Here is a 17,528-nt window from a genome sequence, read left to right as displayed (position 1 = left end):
AACACAAAGTCTATCATACCACGCCTTGAACTCACTGACCATTCTCGCTCTCACCACTCCATCAGGCAATGCATTCCATGGTTCAACCACCCTCCATGCAAAGAAACCACTCCTCACCCTCTTGCTCACAGTTTCCTTTCGTAACTTTCAGGGATGGCCTCTTGTCATCACTCCTTCCTGCTGTTCAACCAAGTGAAAGAACTCCCCAGTGTCAACCCTGTAACCACCTCTCAACAGTTTAAAAGTCTCAATCTTATCACCTCTCCTTCTATCCACCAAACTCTGCAGTCCACATTCCCTCAGCCAATCCTCATAACTATCATTGTACAGTGCTGAAACCATCTTTGTTATCCACCTTTGTACCCTTCAAATCCTGGAAACCAAATATGAGAACAATAGTCCAAGTATGGTCTGATCAGGGTCTTATACAACGGAATGATAACTGTTTTATCTCCGCAGGTCAGTGTCCATCTCATTATTGCAGCAATCCTCTGTGTTACCTTCACCACCTTTGCAATATGTCCCGTAAATTTCAGCTTTCTATCAATCATCAACCCCAGATCTCGTCTCCCCTACTTCCTCCAGTATAACTCCAGTATGCAGTGTCCCATCGATGTTTCCCAAACCTCAAGACCTTACATTTTGCTGCATTAAACTGACAACCCCATTCATTTGCCCATCTATCTAGCTTATTCAAATCCTCTTGCAGGGCTGCCCAATCTGCACTATTACTAATAATCCTTCCCAGCTTTGCATCATCTGCAAACAACTGAATATTCCCTTACAATCCACTGACAATGTAATTGATATAAAGGTTAAACAATATAGGTCCCAGTACTGAGACCTGTGGGACCCCACTTATAACCCTCTGCTTTCTTGAAACTGCCCCACCATACACAACTCTCTGATACCTATCAGACAGCCAATCCTTAATCCAGTTGACGAATCTGACATCCAGACCGATGTGCTGCAACTTAAATATCAGCTTATCATGTGGCACCCTGTCAAATGTCATTGCTACGTCTAAGAAAATGGCAGTATATGCCTTTCCCTCATCTAATGCTCTTGTAACTTTATCATAAAAGGCTAGCATATTGCTAAAACAAGAGTGCCCCTTCACAAATGCATGTTGACTCTCACAGATAACATTACCCTCACCTGCCCAATGCTGTATATCCTATATCTTAGTAACTACTGATGACACAAAAACTGGTCTATAATTAGACACTTCCAGTCTGCTAATGTCCAGTCTTCTAGTCTGCCCTTATGCAATGGCAGTATCTTACCTTCCTTCTATTCCATGGGCATCTTTCCAGCAGCCAGACTTTCATTGAAAAGCCAGGTCAAAGGCACTGTCAGTTGCCTAGCACATTCTCTCAAAACTGATGGTGAAATACCATCCAGTCCCACAGCTTTACTGACATCTAAAGTACTCAGTATTTGAAACACACTCTCCTCCAGAACCTCTAAACCGTGAACCTGCTCTATCCTTCTAGCATTAAAACTGACTCCTCCAGGATGAAATACTCCAATAAAGTGTTCATTGAACAATTCTACTATGTCCTCTGCATCAGTCACTCTATTCCCATTTTGATCCCACAATATCATTCTTCCCCAGTCATTTCTCCTCCTACTGGCCACATATCTAAAAAATTCCCTAGGATTTTCTTTGGATCTTAGGGCTAATCTCTCATATTCCAGTTTCGTCTTCCTTACCATACTAGTCACTCTTCTGGCCTGTGTCTTATACTCTTCATGCATCTTCTCTTCTCCTGTCTCCTTATATCTCTACCACAGCCTCTTTTTCGTATGCAATTCCTGTTTAATATTGTTTGTCATCCACTTTACTCCAAATTGTGTCCTCTTGTTCGCTCGTGGTATACAACTTACCATTGCTGCTAACAAATATTCTTTCATAATTTCCCATGCACTAATGATATCCCGGCCTTCCAATTCCTCCCTCCATGAAACTTCCCCAAACTGACGTCTTAGACTATTATAATCAACTGCCTTATAATTCTACATACGTTCCAGTTTCTTTGATACTCCTGCATGTCTATTCATTTTCCAAGTCAAAACCATATGGTCACTCTCTCCAACTGGTGGGAGAGATGTCATCTCAGTTATTATCAACTCTTCTGATGCTATAACTAAATCCAAAACTCTTGAACCTCTTGTTCCCTCTCTTACATGTTGCCTAAGATATCTGTCCCTCAAGAATTCTAGAAATTTCATTCTCTTATTGCTACATGTCTTCCTCTCCCCAGTTTATACTACTGTAGTTAAAATCTCCCATAACAATCATTCTTCTTGCACTTGCCAAACTCAACTGCCTAAACATTTCCTGGTCCCCACCCTCTGTACTCCTGGGACTGTAGCAACACTCCACTAAATATTCTGTCTTGCCCACCTCTACCTCACACCATATGCTTTCAAAATCATTAGTGTCACTGCCTTCCAAAGTCTCCACTCTTAGAGGACATAGGTCGTCACTTATCATAAGCAGTACTCCACCACCATGCTTTCCCTTCCTATCCTGCCGAAAAATGCTGTACCCAGTGACTTCTATTCCTGTTATTATATCCTCTTCTGTCAACCACATCTCAGTGATCCCAATAATTTTTGGCAGGCTGATGCTATCTGTGCCACCAATTCCTCTCCCTTATTCCAGATACTCCTGGCATTAGCATATAGCATATAAATGCCGTTGTTTCTATACTCAGCATTATCCCATCTAGACCCCACTGGACTCAGTGTTACCTGATGTCGTCCCCCTTCTCCCAAGTACCCATTCCCACAGGAGCCCCCTCCGCTACCATCCTCCCTGAGACACCACACTGACTTTTTCAGAACAGCAATCTCTCCAGATGCCTATGTCCTTCCTCATTGTACAGTAATAATATGTCATACTATTACTGTACAATGTGCAAGCAGTGTAGTAATGGCTAGCCATTCCGTCACTTGAGTTTTATTTTGAATCTTGGTAATGGGCATGCATGTCAGTTATTTTCAAAACTGTTGGTGAGGAACAGGAACGCTAGCAAAAAATGGTAGGCAAGCAAGGAAGGAGAACTGAAAATGTCTAATAAACTACTAAGTTCTCTAATCTCAGAAAAGTTTTTATATGCATTTTAATCAACTCTCAATCAACTAATGCCTTTTTATTCCCGTATATACGGGAGTAGGCGAGGCCATTTAGCCCTATCTAACTTTTGGAGACTGAGTGGGCAGTTCAATCTCCACTGGTACCCAATCAGAGACAGATGGCCCAAGGCTATCACTAATTAAGCGGTACGCAGTGAAGAGAGACGGCTCAAATGTGCCGCCATCTCGTGGTCTCTAACCCTAACACAATATATTTAATGTCTGAAATAATGTGGGTTCTACGGTCGATTTTCTTGAGTTTACAGGACGAAAAACCCGAGTTTCCGGGAGGAAAAACCTGCTTGCCCGTGCCAGAGATCGACTAACTCGGGAACCGGTCGAAAAAAAGGCTTAGAAAAATTTCCTCTAGTCGACGACTAGACTCGAAACCAAGACTTCCTTCGTGCGGCCTAGCGCGATGGTGTGCAAACGCCACATCCACTGAGCTACACAGGCTATACAGAACTGTGAAGTTAATAATTGAAAGACAGCATAATATATCAAGCATTTGTATATGAGAATATTTTGTGTCTAATGAAATGTAAGTGATATCTATTCCAAGGAGCAATATAGAATCTGAGGTAAAAGTCCTTTTATTGGAAATGCATTTGAAACTGCTCAATTAATGTAATGCTACTGTTTGAGTGACTAATCTTTATACTTATTCCAGAAAGTTGGGGGGAAAAAATGCATTAAGGAAACTGGAAGACAATATTCAATTATATTGGTCAAGTGAGATCTTTAGCTATTGTATTTAAGGAATTTAAGATAAAATAGATGCTGCAAAGAAAATTTTCATATGGCCAAGTGAAATTACAGAACTATCAGCTGAATACCGTCTTTAATCTGTTTTGTCAAGAATTTGATGCTACATCTCAATTGTGAATCCAAAAGTGAAAGATTATTCAGTTCATACAGAGTAATTCTTAGAATGACCATTTAATTTTTCTTTAAATGTTTTAAAGCAGATATATAAAATAGCAGAAATTAATTTACATTGCAATTGTATATATTTATGTTTACAGGAAATATTTTAATTTTTTATATACTAGAGTGTCATTCTTTGAACATACACATGTTGATCCTTGAAGTCAATGCACCATCACGAATACAAATCTGAAACATTCTAACCAACTACAATAATACGTAATCGTATCTCCATGAGTGACTTTAATATACAGGTTGAATATAAGTGGAGAATAACATAATTGGAGCAATCATACTTCAGAATATAACAATTAATCATTGATGTGGATCACACTGTGAAGTGGTATTAAACCCGATTTCAAAATTGGAGATGTTACTCTCCAATTTTGATATCAGGTTTTGATAACAGCCATGCATATGTACTTCTAAATAAATCCATTACAAGTCAGATTCCCTGACTAAATTGAATAACAGCTGTAATAAATTTAGTATGAATAATTGGTTTGGGATTTATTGGTGCAAGGATAGCAAAGGTCATGCTACAGCATTCTGAAGGTTACAGAAGTACACAATAATAAATTGATAAATTAGTGAATCGCATTTTGTACAATAAACATTTTTAAAAATTAAACACTGCCATATCTACACCTCAATAGCATTCACAATCCAACATATTTGCAAAAATTCTTCATAAAGGGTAAAACTTCATATAATTAATCCGTCTGTCAAGATCTGCCTGAATGTATATGGCTAAGCCAGTTTAGTAAAAACTTGCTTTCTTTTGCAAGGGAAGTGCTGACACTCCAAAGCATGACAAATGGTACGACAAACGCAGTGTTCACACAAAGGTGAGTTATTAGACTGAGTATATAAGAATGTGTAAGATGCATGACAAGAACAACTTCCTCTCTTCTGTTTATACATTAATTACATTGTTAATGCTTAATCTCATGCAATATATTTGTCAGTGGTTCCTGTCATGACAACCACTGATTATTTTTGATTTTATAACCTGTTGGTAATCTGCATACAAGAGGACTAACAAATAGTATGTGCAAAAAGTATGAGCTGGCATAACAGCTGCACCTACAGTCAATGGAAGCTTAATGAGTCTATATAAATTATACATTTTTGATAGTTTTCTTTTGTGTATAGAGCAAACTAAATGGCATGCAGCTCAGCTGTATCCCAGAGGAATCTGACTGGATATAGTGCTTAATCTCATGATCAAGAAACAAAAGAACAACCAACAGAGATCTCAGATCTTGAAATGTTAGTATAGATGTGTTAAGAAATCAGTACTGGGTGAATTAAATGACTGCAGACAGACATGGAGCATGAGGCTCTGTTAGCTGACATAGTGAAAGGATGCCTAACAGAATGCAAAATACCATGGAGGAATGATGTTATGTTTGGTGCAAGTAATATCTTCATGCTAATCTCATTCACATGCACACATCAAATGGACAAATAGCAGTGTCTAAATCAGCTCAGTATTTCAGAGACAAAAAATACTAGTCCATGTAGGATGTTTTCGAAGACATTTTTAGGGCATAATTAAGAGAGCTGTTTCCATCAAAGTGATAGAGCAGGTTCATTTGCTTCAACATAAAGACTTTGCATGGGCGATGTGGAAAATACACAGTAGCTATACCCGATGTTCAATATGATTCAACCATCGGATCAGAGGGTGCTCTCCCTTGCAGAACAGTACACCTGGGAGCCATAATCAAACTTTGATCAAAGTGCATAATCAAGGTGAAGCAAGGAAATTTATCTACATCTCATTCTATAGAGAATATAGTGCAAAAGATATTCAATGCTTTTTTTTTTTTCACTTTTCTCTTAGTTGATGAATGCGAGCAAAGAATGGAAGCTGTCAAAAATGGGTCCTATGCTTCTGTTCTTAATGGTATAATAGTTTGTCCCATCTTTAACTATGGGTCTACTTAGACCCATAATTAAAGTGCATTTTTGACAGAAATGTATGTACACATGCTCTTTTCCTGATGAAAACTTCAACCTATTACCAAGAGCCTAGGAACAAATACCTAGTACAATACTAAGGTAGAAGTGGAGGAATTTTTTGAGGCTTTAGAAAAAGCAACTGACACAATGAAAAAGGAAAAGTTGGTCCTTGTTGGGGATCTAAATAGTAGAGTAGGAAATGATTGTGAGACATACAAAAATATTTTGGGAAAATTTGGAGAAAAGAGCAAAGCTAATAATAATGGCAAATATCTGTTGGATTTCTGCTCAGGACATGGACTGGTTATTACTAACACCATGTTCCAACATAAAAATGTGCACAAATTCACATGGAGAGAAGAGGCTAGGAATAAGAAAAGTCTCATTGACTATGTTATTGTTGATAGTGATGTTTTCTCCCTGGTGCAGGACACCAGAGTGTACAGAGGATTTGAAATTGGAAGTGATCACTATTTAGTCTTGAGCAGGATAAAATTGAATTTCATATTGAAAAGAATAACATGTAAGAAAGTTTTAAAGCGAATAAAAGTTGAGCAGCTCTCAGATGTGAGCTGTAGACTAAAATACACAAAGATTATTGAAGGAAAAATGAAAGAGTTTGAGAACAGGAATCAAACCTTGGAGATTCAGTGGCAAACTCTGAAGGAAACATTGATTGATTCTGCCAGAGAGGCATGTGGTGAGGTTGTGTGCAAAGATAAAAAAATCAGAACTCCCTGGTGGACACAGGAAGTTAAAGAGGCAGTGAAGGAAAAGAAGAAAGCATATCAAAAGTTCCTGGCAAATAAGTCAGCTTTTACTCTTACAGAATACAGAGACAAATGTAAGAAAGCTAAACAGTGTGTAAAACTAGCTAAACAAAAGTCATGGGAGGACTTTGGCAAGAATATAGAAAACAAATATCAAGAAGGTGGCAAAATATTCTGGAGGTTGTTGAAGAAGCTTAGGAATGGAGGAAAGAGTGCTGTAAAAGGAATTAGAGATGATAAAGGTGAAATGAAAACAGGAGAAAAAGATATCCTTGAAGTATGGAGTAATTACTTTGAAAAACTGCTAAATGAAACAAGCAGTGATGACAGCACAGTGATAAAAAACACTGACCAGGCATGCAGTCAGGAATACATATCCATACTTGAAGTAGAAAAAGCCATCAAAGGCTTGAAATGTGGAAAGGCAGCAGGAGTAGATGATATTCGACCAGAAATGCTGAAGTATGGTGGTATAAGAGTCTTACAGTGGCTGCACTGCATAGTTCAGAAAGCCTGGACAGAGGGACGAATTCCCGATGATTGGAGTAGGGCTCTCATAGTACCCATATATAAAAAGGGAAATAAAACTGAATGTGAGAATTACAGAGGTATTTCCCTACTGAATGTTCCTGGCAAGATCTATGCAAGTATACTTGAGAAACGGTTGAGAAGAATTGTGGAAGAAAAGCTTGGTGAAGAACAAGCTGGATTCAGGCCAAATAGAGGCTGTCAGGATCAGATCTTCACTTTACGACAAATAGTCGAGAAAGCATGGGAATATAACAAAGATCTGTATTTAAGTTTTGTCGATTTGGAAAAGGCATATGACAAGGTGCCAAGAGAGAAGCTATTCAATACGCTGCAGTTATATGGTGTCAATGGAACTATATATCAAGCAATACTTAGTCTTTATTTGAGTTGTGAGTCAGCAGTTAGAATTGAAGGAAGTACAGGAAGATGGTTTAATGTTAAATCTGGTGTGAGACAAGGATGTACATTATCCCCTCTGTTATTCATTATCTATATGGATCACATTATGAAGGAATGTGGTATTAAACCTGATATCAAAATTGGAGATGTTAATGTCAGCTCTTTGCTTTATGCGGATGATGTTATACTTCTAAATAAATCCGCTACAAGTCTGCAAGATTCTCTGACTAAATTAAATAGCTGTTGTAATAGATATGGTATGAAGGTCAGCAATAAAAAGACAAAGACAATGAAAATAGGCAGAATCATTGAAAATGTCAACTGTGTTGTGAATGGAGAACCTGTGGAACAAGTAAAACATTTCAGCTACTTAGGCACAATTTTTACTGAAGATGGTAAACTAAATATAGAAATAGACAACAGAATCAGCAAAGCTGGTATCGTGGGAAGTCAATTGAATAAATTCATATGGAATAAGAAAGAAATTAGTCGGAACACTAAATTAGCTGTATACAAGACTGTGTTCAAACCAATTTTAACTTATGGATCTGAGAGCTGGGTCAGAAGTAAAACACTTGACCAAAGACTAGAGACCGCAGATATGAGAGTCCTGAGAAAGATTAGAGGCGTGAACAGATGGCATCAATGGCAATATCATATTAAAAACGAGGATATTAGGAAAGAACTTGACATTGTCAGCATCCAGGAATGCGTTAGCAGAGCTAATCTCAGATGGTATGGTCACTTAAATAGAATGGGAGAGGAAAGATTAGCAAAACAAGTGTTCTCTGCCAGGTTGGCAGGAAAACGACCCAGAGGAAGACCAAGATATAGGTGGATTGATACGGTACAAAGTGCCTTAGACGATAGAAATATAAGATCTGATAATGTTGGTGTCTTGACAAGTAACAGACTGATTTGGAGGAAAATTGTAGATAGGAAGTTAGTAATGATGTAATTTTTTCATGTAGTACTGTCATATCCTGTACACCCCTTGAGGGTACATGGCAGGAATTTGATGATGATGATGATGATGATGATTTCAACAAATCATGGTACAAGAATGACAACAGAGTGTGAAGTCAAACATATAACAGAATTGCCTACTATGGAAGTTATTCGGTGATTGAGATTACATTGGCAGCAAAGAGTGTCACCCCTTTATGACAACCTCAGAGAACACCTTATTGGTGATATGGCCAGAATAATTCACTTCCAGCTCAGGTTTCAAAAAAGAAGAAAGTTTTAGTGAAAAAAAGAAGACTACATCTGAGATCTAAATTACAGAGGTTTTTAATATGCCTCCAAGCCATGTCTTAAGCTTTTTCCATGTCAAAGAAAAACCACATATTCTCATTTCAGGAATGCATCTTATACATATTTCTAAATGGACCAAATAGTCCAGTGGTAAAAAAGTTTCTACAAAAGCCACAATATGTGTTAGAGAAAAGTTCCTGTCTAAATACCAGAGAAATCTGCCATTTACTATTTAGTAATCTGCACACAATATCTTACTCCAATATCTTACAAAGACAGAATCTCAGTAACTGTTTGACAGAGGTCAGTAACTGTTTGCTTGTGTTGGATCGTTTTCTGGTATTGGGATAATGATGATGATTCATGCCAAAAATCTGGAAACACTTCCTCAGTAAGTATTCTGTTGTATGGCAAGTGAAAATCTATTGAAGATTTTCACTTGCCATTGTACAGGGCTGATTGTACAGTTCCTATCCATTTTAAAAGTTGAGCTGCTGTCTCTGTTTTGGTTCTTTCAATATCAAAAACTCAGTATGAGAGGAAGCTGTTGCTGAGATTCTAGTAAAGCTTTCTCTAAAGTGCCTGCAACTGCTTTAGGTTCAGCAACTATATACTGATTACATTCCAGTGTAGCAAATAGCAGGTTCTACCTCTACCCTTTATTTTCTGGATCTTATCTTACACAACTTTTTCACTGGTTGTATAACTGACAGAAGATGTAAACCTGATCCAAAAAATGTGTTTTGTCCTGAGCACAATTAAAAATCTAACAGGCTCTTCACAATAACTTTTATGCTTCAATCATATCACCTCTTCTCCTATCTCCCAAGCAATGTAGAGCACATTCTTTTAATCCATCCTCAATGCTTGATGCTCCAGAGTCCTGAGACAGTGTTACTCACCTCTGCACTAACATTTCTTTACCACACATATCCAAGGTGATGACCAGATACATGCACAGAAATCCAGATGTGATCTGATTAGATCACTGTATTTATACAGTGATTAGATTTATACAGTGGACCTTTTACATCTTTATTTCTGCTCATTGACCTTCTCATTAGGAAAGCAATTTTCTACAATTTAAATAAAATGTAAATAAAATAAAACTACAATTTTTGTGAAGTATCTCCTAACTTGCGGCAACATTCCCTATCCACCAGCTCACTTTCTTCTTTGACCTCCAGGAACAAAGTTTCTCTAATATACAAATCTCATTCCATCTTCTTCCTGCTAAATGTAAAGTCTGCATGACTTTACAACAACAACATTGAGGTAACATCACTGTTCATCTGTTCACATACCAACCTATTCAAATCCTCTTGTGTTAACCATATCAGTGCTTCCTGAAATTTAGCATCATGAACAAGCAACTAAAGATCTCTCAAACTCTGAACCATATCACTGACATATTTTAAATAAGCAGTCCCAGAAGAGAACTATGCAGTACTGGTACCCCACTTGTCATCCTCTTTCTTCTGAAAGATCTTCCCTCCCATAACTGTTTCATGTCAACCAAGCATCTCTGTTACCAGGTTACCAATTGACTATCAATCCTGCTCAATTTCAGCAACACCTTATCAAATGGTATATACATGTTACCAGATTCCTGAAACAAGACCTATTCTTAAACCCATACTGCTCTCTAAAAATATGTCTGTTCCCATATATTCCAAGTTTGTATTCTATCTCTACCTAATCTATCACCTTTATTAACAGACGTGATACAGAAATTGGCCTGGGCTTGATACCACTGACCTGGATTTCTACTTATGTAGTGGCATTATTTATCCTCCTCCACTCTCCTGGGATTCCTATAGTCAGACTTGTTGATATAAAACAACAGTGTAAAAATGTGATGGGTAAAAAAGTGTTGTCATAAATACTCTGGTCTAGCCATGGGCAGTCCTCTTTTGCCAGTTTTAGCAAATCTTTATATAGAAAGATTTATAAAAAAAGGTCCTAAAAGAATACAATCATAAACCAAAATTATGGAAAACAAATGCTGATGATATATTCTTAATCTGGAACCATGGATTACCTTCACTTCTGCTTTTTCACGAGTACCTGAATCATCAATACCTAATATAAATTTCACCTATGAATTAAAATCTAATGATTCGCTCTCATTTCTGGACCTTCTACTGACTAAGGAATCAGGTATATTAAATGTCTATATTTCAAAAGCCTATACATACTGACAGATATCTACACCTATTCCCATCATTACAGACCTCAAAAATTGGGTATTATTTCCACATTAGGAGCAAGAGCCTCCCAAGTCATCACCGACAAGGATGAACTAGCCAAAGAACTTCAACGTTTAAGAAACACTTTCCTTCAAAATGGATACATCATCTACTTAACCAACATATGACCAGAGAAATTTCTAATGAAGAAAACAGAGGATTCATCACACTTCCATATATATCAGCTCTATTTCTAAAAAACTAGCAAAAATACTGAAGAAATATAAAATCAAAGTGTCTTTACCCACTTTATCAAGATGAGATCACTACTCTCATCCACAAAACCTTGACATAGTCCACTTCAAAATCCAGATGTTTATCAGCTATACTGAATACCATAGGAGTGAAGCCTTGGTGTTGTCATCACACGGTCTCTTTACTGAGCCACACGATGCTTTGCAAATGAGACAGCAAGTTTTATGGGATAAATCAGAACTATTACACCGTTCCAAGGAGAGAAATATCTGGTAGTCTTTAGAAATGGCATTAGATCCTAAACGTCTAAACATTAACCAAGATATCAACTTATCTGAGTACATCCTGGCCTTCATTAGCCAAACATGTTCACATGAGTGCATAAACACATGATGTTCTGAACAATTAAATATTTTAAACTAACATCAGTCTCTTCTATAACTGCATAACTGTTGTCACTTTTGTTAGTCCTTACTGTTTTGTCTACTAGTTTACTAATTTGTAAGTTAATACCTGAAGAAATCTTGTGCAATCAGGATGAAATACGTTGTCAATTAAAAATCTTATTCTGGTGTTCTGCCTTATAAACTCTTATTCACATATCATGAACTGGCAGTCTACACACTCTTTTTCTTACATTTTATATATTATATATATATATATAGCCTGTGTAGCTCAGTGGAAATGGCACATGCCATTCACAGTACTAGTCTGTTCAAAGAAAGAATATCCTTATCCTAAAATCAATTCTAGTTGCTGACTAGAGAACTTTTTCTAAGCTTTTTTCAATTGGTTCCCGAGTTAGTTGATCTCTGGCACGAACAAGGCTTTTTTCTCCTGGAAACTTGAGTTTTTCATCCTATAAACTTGAAAAATTAACCATAGCATCCACACTATTTCAGATAATAAACATATTGTTAGGATTAAGAACCAGGAGATGGCAACACTTGTCAGCCACCTCTCTTCACAGGATGCTGTGTATAATTAGTGATAGTCTTGGGCCAGCTATTTCCAATTAGTACCACTGGAGAATGAACTGCCCACTCCATCTCTAAAAGATACAGGGCTAAAACAGCCTCATTTTAAAAAGCATAAGTGGATTTTATATTAATTCAGAAACTGTCATATGTAAAATAAGTTCAAATGAATGAGTTAAGACTATTGAATGAAATGAATAAATTAATAAATCAATAAACATTGACAAACACACATAAGAAAATTAAACATTTACTGACCACATGAATCAGATTTTTCAGATATAAAATAAATATCCATCAACAATAACAAATTAGACAAATTCAAAACAAATCTAAGCTTATAACAATCAACTAACTGTTCATGGCAAGTGCTGTATGTGATATGACTAATTAAATCTAAAAAACATAATATATTTAAAAATAATTACTGTTACTAAAGTTTAAAACTCCCAAACTTTAGAAAAGAACAGAATATTATTCGATCTGAATGGGAATGATACATGCCCTTGGATCTCTTTAAAAAATATATTTAAGTAATTAGTCAGATACCATTTTCCAATATGTGATACTTGCCAAGAATAGTTATAACAAAATGTTTTGGGTTATATGTTGTTCTAAATTTATACATCAAGAGAACCCTCCTCCCATTCAAAATATCTTTATAAGATCACTAAATATTGTTTAATTATCTTGTTTAAATGTGTATTAATATTGCTAATTAACAATGCCACAAGTGCCTCAAATTATGAAGGGAAATATATCTTACTGTACTGGCAACTGAAGCTAATTATTTTTATCATTCTATCCACTAAATTGATGTTATACCACTGCTTAGTCTGAAAGAAGGGAAAAAAAAGAAAAAAAATGAGCATAAAAATACTTATAAAAATGCCTATTAGTGTGCATTTTTATCAAAAATGTAAAAATAAAAAATGCAGTACCACATAAAATTTATGCAAATACATCAACATATGCAGCACTATATCCAATTTATGCAAATACATGTTTAATGCAAAGAAACAGCATAACTAAGGATACCAGTAAGGATAAAAGAAAAACTAACTAACAACGGTTCCTTACTGAAAAGAAAATTAGCAGATCCTGGCTTCATCCCCCACCCACACTTCATAAAAGATGTTTTGAAATTGCAGCTAAAGCAAGTCTACAAGACCAGTATACTACGTGCAAGTTGTATTCATTCTTCTGGTGGTCTGCCTGTTTGGTGAGATGAAAACGCCCTCAGTTTCTGGGAAATTACTAACTATTACAATAACAGAATTAACTCACTTCAATTATTCTTTATTCGTAGAATTTTCACACGAGTATCACAGGCATCATCATTACAGGTACAAGGCTAATTAAACAAGAACTGTTATATTCACAAAGCACCACCTAAGTAGCTAAGGTTAAATTTCCTAAATTTATTTAAATTATTTAAATTTAATTATTTAGTTATTAAATAATAATTTACTTATTCAATTATAATTTTTTTTAATATGTGTGTGTGTGTGTGTGTGTGTGTGTTAGGAAAGATTTGCTGCTTTATAAAGTACTATCTCCCACAGGGGGGAAAGATGTAAACCATCGGATCTGTTTAGGTTAGGGGAGTGAAGTAATGTTTTACGTGTTTCTTTGTATAGCCGTTCCATTAGGAACAGACTTCTGTGAATGACTTTTGTCTTGATTGCCTGGTGTTGATGGCATGTTCTGCAATTCCAGACTGTTCGGGTTCAAGGTACTGGATGTATGGCTGGTGTTCTTCTAACCGGACCTGAGCGGATCTTCCTGTTTGTCCAAAATATGATAATCCACACGAGCAAGGAATCTGGTAGACACCTGGATAGCTGAGATGTGGGAGCTTGTCCTTTGGAGACATTAGGAAATTGGAGATTTTTCTGATGGGTCGAAAAGCCACACAGATATTTAGTGGTTTTAGCACCTTAGCTATGCGTTCGTAACCCCTTGTGTATAGGTATACATGTAGGTTCTTCTGTGCTTGAAGACGATGCTGGAGCATGACTACTTAAAGCTCTTTTTATGAAGGACTTCTTATAGCCATTGGATATGAAGGAATAATTAATATACTGTAATTTTCTTTTTGTAAAAGTTCTTCTGAAGAACAAAAGGATTGGGCTCTATGAACTAGTGATTTTATAGTACCTGCCTTTTGGCTGGGATGGTGATGTGATTCAGCGTGGATGTACTGGTCTGTATGAGTCTCTTTCCTATAGACTGTGAATTGTAGATAACCATCTGGTTGGAGAAGAATCAAGGTCTAGAAATTCTAACTGCTTATTTACTTCTAGGGTGAACTGGATCCTTGGATGAAGTGCATTAATTTTTAAGAGAAACCGTTGTAGTTCTTCTGAGGTGCCCTTCCATAAGGCAAAAAATGTCATCCACATATCTGAACCAAATGTTAGGTCTGGGTGTAATGTTGTTAAAGACACGCTGTTCGAAATGCTCCATGAAGTACAAGGAGTCTCCATACAGCACTCCATGAGTGTTGTATGAAGATTAAATAGTACGAGGTGTGTTAGTAGAGGATTTCACAAAATCGTACCAACCTGGTGCGACCATCAAGGACGTAACTGAGTCTATTAGAGAGCAAAAGGAAAGGGTGAAAGAAATGATTGTTGTGGCAAATACAAATGATTTATAAGGAGATAAAATGGAAATGATAGAGGACCTGAATGAATTGTTTGAGGTAGCAAAAGAAAAGAGTGAGAGAGTTAGGATGATTAGTCTTTTGCCACGGTATGACAGTGAAGTGTTTAAAAGGAGGGACATAATTACAAATGACTATGCGTGGGTTATGTATGACGAGTGGTGTGGAATTTGTGGACGTGTGGAGTGAGTTCGATGGGCAAAAGGATCTATATAAGATGGATGGCTTGCATTTGAATGGATTCGGTGTAAGGAAACTTGAAAAAGTATTGTTGAACGAAGTGGATGTGCAGAATCAGGGAAACTAGATTTATTAAAGGGGAGGAGGAAGTAGATAGATAAGGAGGCAGTTGAGTGTATAAATGATATGCCCGAGCAAATAAGGACAACAAATCAGAATGGGATAGTTAGTATAAGGCATCAAGGTAGGGATGGGGCTAATGGGGGTCTGAAATTCATGTACACTGATGCTAGGAGTATTAGGAACAAGAAGGAAGAATTTTTGGATATGGTTGGCACTTCCGGACCACAGGTTATTGGCATTAATGAAACATGGCTGACTGTAGATGATATAGCTAGTTGGATTGAATGTGATGGGTATAGTGTGTTCAGAAATGACAGGGAGAATAAAATGGGGGGGGGGGGGGATTGTTGATGATAGCTGATGAGCTGCAGCCAAGGAGAATAGAAGTTGAATTGCAGGATAGAGAAGAGAGCACATTTGAAGCCATTTGGTGTGAGATTGTGGCTAGCAGAACAAAATATACAATTGGGTGCTGCTATAGACCAGGTGATGGAAAAGATGGTGGAGATAGTATGCACAAGCAAATAGAAGAAATGAGTGGAAGGAGGGTAATTATTATGGGAGATTTCAACTATGGTCGCATTGATTAGAGTGAGGAGAGGACACACGGAAGGAAGGAATTGGATTTTATGCAGTTATTAAGGGATAACTATCTCTGACAGCATGTAATGGAAAATATTAGGAATCAGAGAGTGCCTGACATAGTAACTGCATCTGAGGATTTGGCTGTAACAAATATGACCACATTGCCACCAATTGGTGAGAGTGATCATAGGGTCTTGACTTGGGAGGTGGCTAAAGGTGTGGAATTTACAATTAAAACAGGGTACATGTGGAATTATCGGGCTGGTAAGTATGACAGGCTTAAGAGTTTGATTGGTTCAGTGCCATGGCATTTACAACTGCAAGGGCTAGAAGTTGATAGTACATGGGAGGCAGTTAAGAAATGTTTGCATGAAGCAATGGCTGACTGTATACCTAGAGTCCAAATAATAAATCAAGTAGGAGTTAAATGGATGAATAACACCATTAAGCTTGAGCTGCAAAAAAAGAAACAACTATGGAGAGAATTTAAGGAGAAAAGGTGACCGGCAGACAAATGAACAGTATAAAGCGCAGGCCAGAAGGGTAACGAGTGTGATAAGAAAAGCAAAAAAGGATTACGAAAGAACATTGGTCATGCAGGCTAAAGAGAATCCTAAACAGTTTTTTCAATATGTTGCAAGTAAAAGAAAAAATGTATATGGCAGAATGATTTTAAAGAATGCCGATGGTAGGGAGGTAACTGAATCAGTTGATATAGTTGAGTTACTGAGTGAGCACTTAGCAAGAATATATCATCCAGGTGGTGACATTGCAGAAATGAATGAACCAATAGATTATACAGGAATTGTGGTGAATGAAGTGGAGGTGAGTTGTCTACTGCATAATCTCAAAGTCAATACATCTGTGGGATTGGATGGTATACCAGCTCATGTCGTATGTGAAGTGACTAAAGAATTGTCAGTAACCTTGACCATTTTGTTTAATTTGAGTCTCGGTGTGGGTTAGCCCCGAGGGAGGTGGAAAGAGGGGGGGGGGGGAATAGTTCCACTGCATAAAGGAGGTTCTAAGACTGCTGTTGTAAATTACCGACCGATTAGCATATCAGGAATCGTTGTCAAGGTCTTGGAGAAATTAGTCAAGAAAAGAATACAGGATTGCATAGATGAAAATGGGATATTGTATGGGGCGGACAACATGGTTTTGTGAAAGGTAGATCATGCCTCAGTAACTTGCTCACATTTTATAACACAGTGACGGCTGAACTGGATAAGGGTAATGGGTTTACAGTGATTCTACTGGACCTTGCCAAGGCCTTTGACAGGATACCACATGGAACTCTAATCAATAAACTGGAGCAGATGGGGATAAATATAGGGTTGGTGAGATGGATAGGAGGGTGGTTGATGGAGAGATACCAGAGAGTGGTTTATTCAGGAGTTGAGTCCAAAAGACTGACTGTGACTAGTGATGTGCCGCAGGGGTCTGTTCTTTGATCACTACTTTTCAATTTGTTCATCAATGATATAGGAAAGGATCTGAGAGGAAGTGTTCACTTGTTTGCTGATGATGCAAAGTTGGATAGAGCAATTGTGAG

General features: G+C 37.3%; 1 protein-coding gene across 3 annotated transcripts in view; it reads right to left on the bottom strand.

The window, feature by feature from the left end:
• ema (C-type lectin domain containing ema) overlaps positions 1-17,528 on the bottom strand; it is a 335,572-nt gene that overhangs the window by 138,495 nt on the left and 179,549 nt on the right. For all 3 annotated transcript variants that reach the window (XM_090407474.1, XM_090407476.1, XM_090407475.1), the window contains exon 15: positions 13,184-13,253. In XM_090407474.1, coding sequence (XP_090263600.1) covers positions 13,184-13,253 — 70 coding nt within the window. The remainder of the gene's footprint in view (positions 1-13,183; positions 13,254-17,528) is intronic.

This window comes from Typopeltis vanoorti, chromosome 17, assembly GCF_054136105.1.
Source record: "Typopeltis vanoorti isolate ZY-2024b chromosome 17, IOZ_Tvanoo_1.0, whole genome shotgun sequence".
NCBI lineage: Eukaryota > Metazoa > Arthropoda > Arachnida > Uropygi > Thelyphonidae > Typopeltis > Typopeltis vanoorti.
This window is presented reverse-complemented; position numbering and strand designations above follow the sequence as displayed.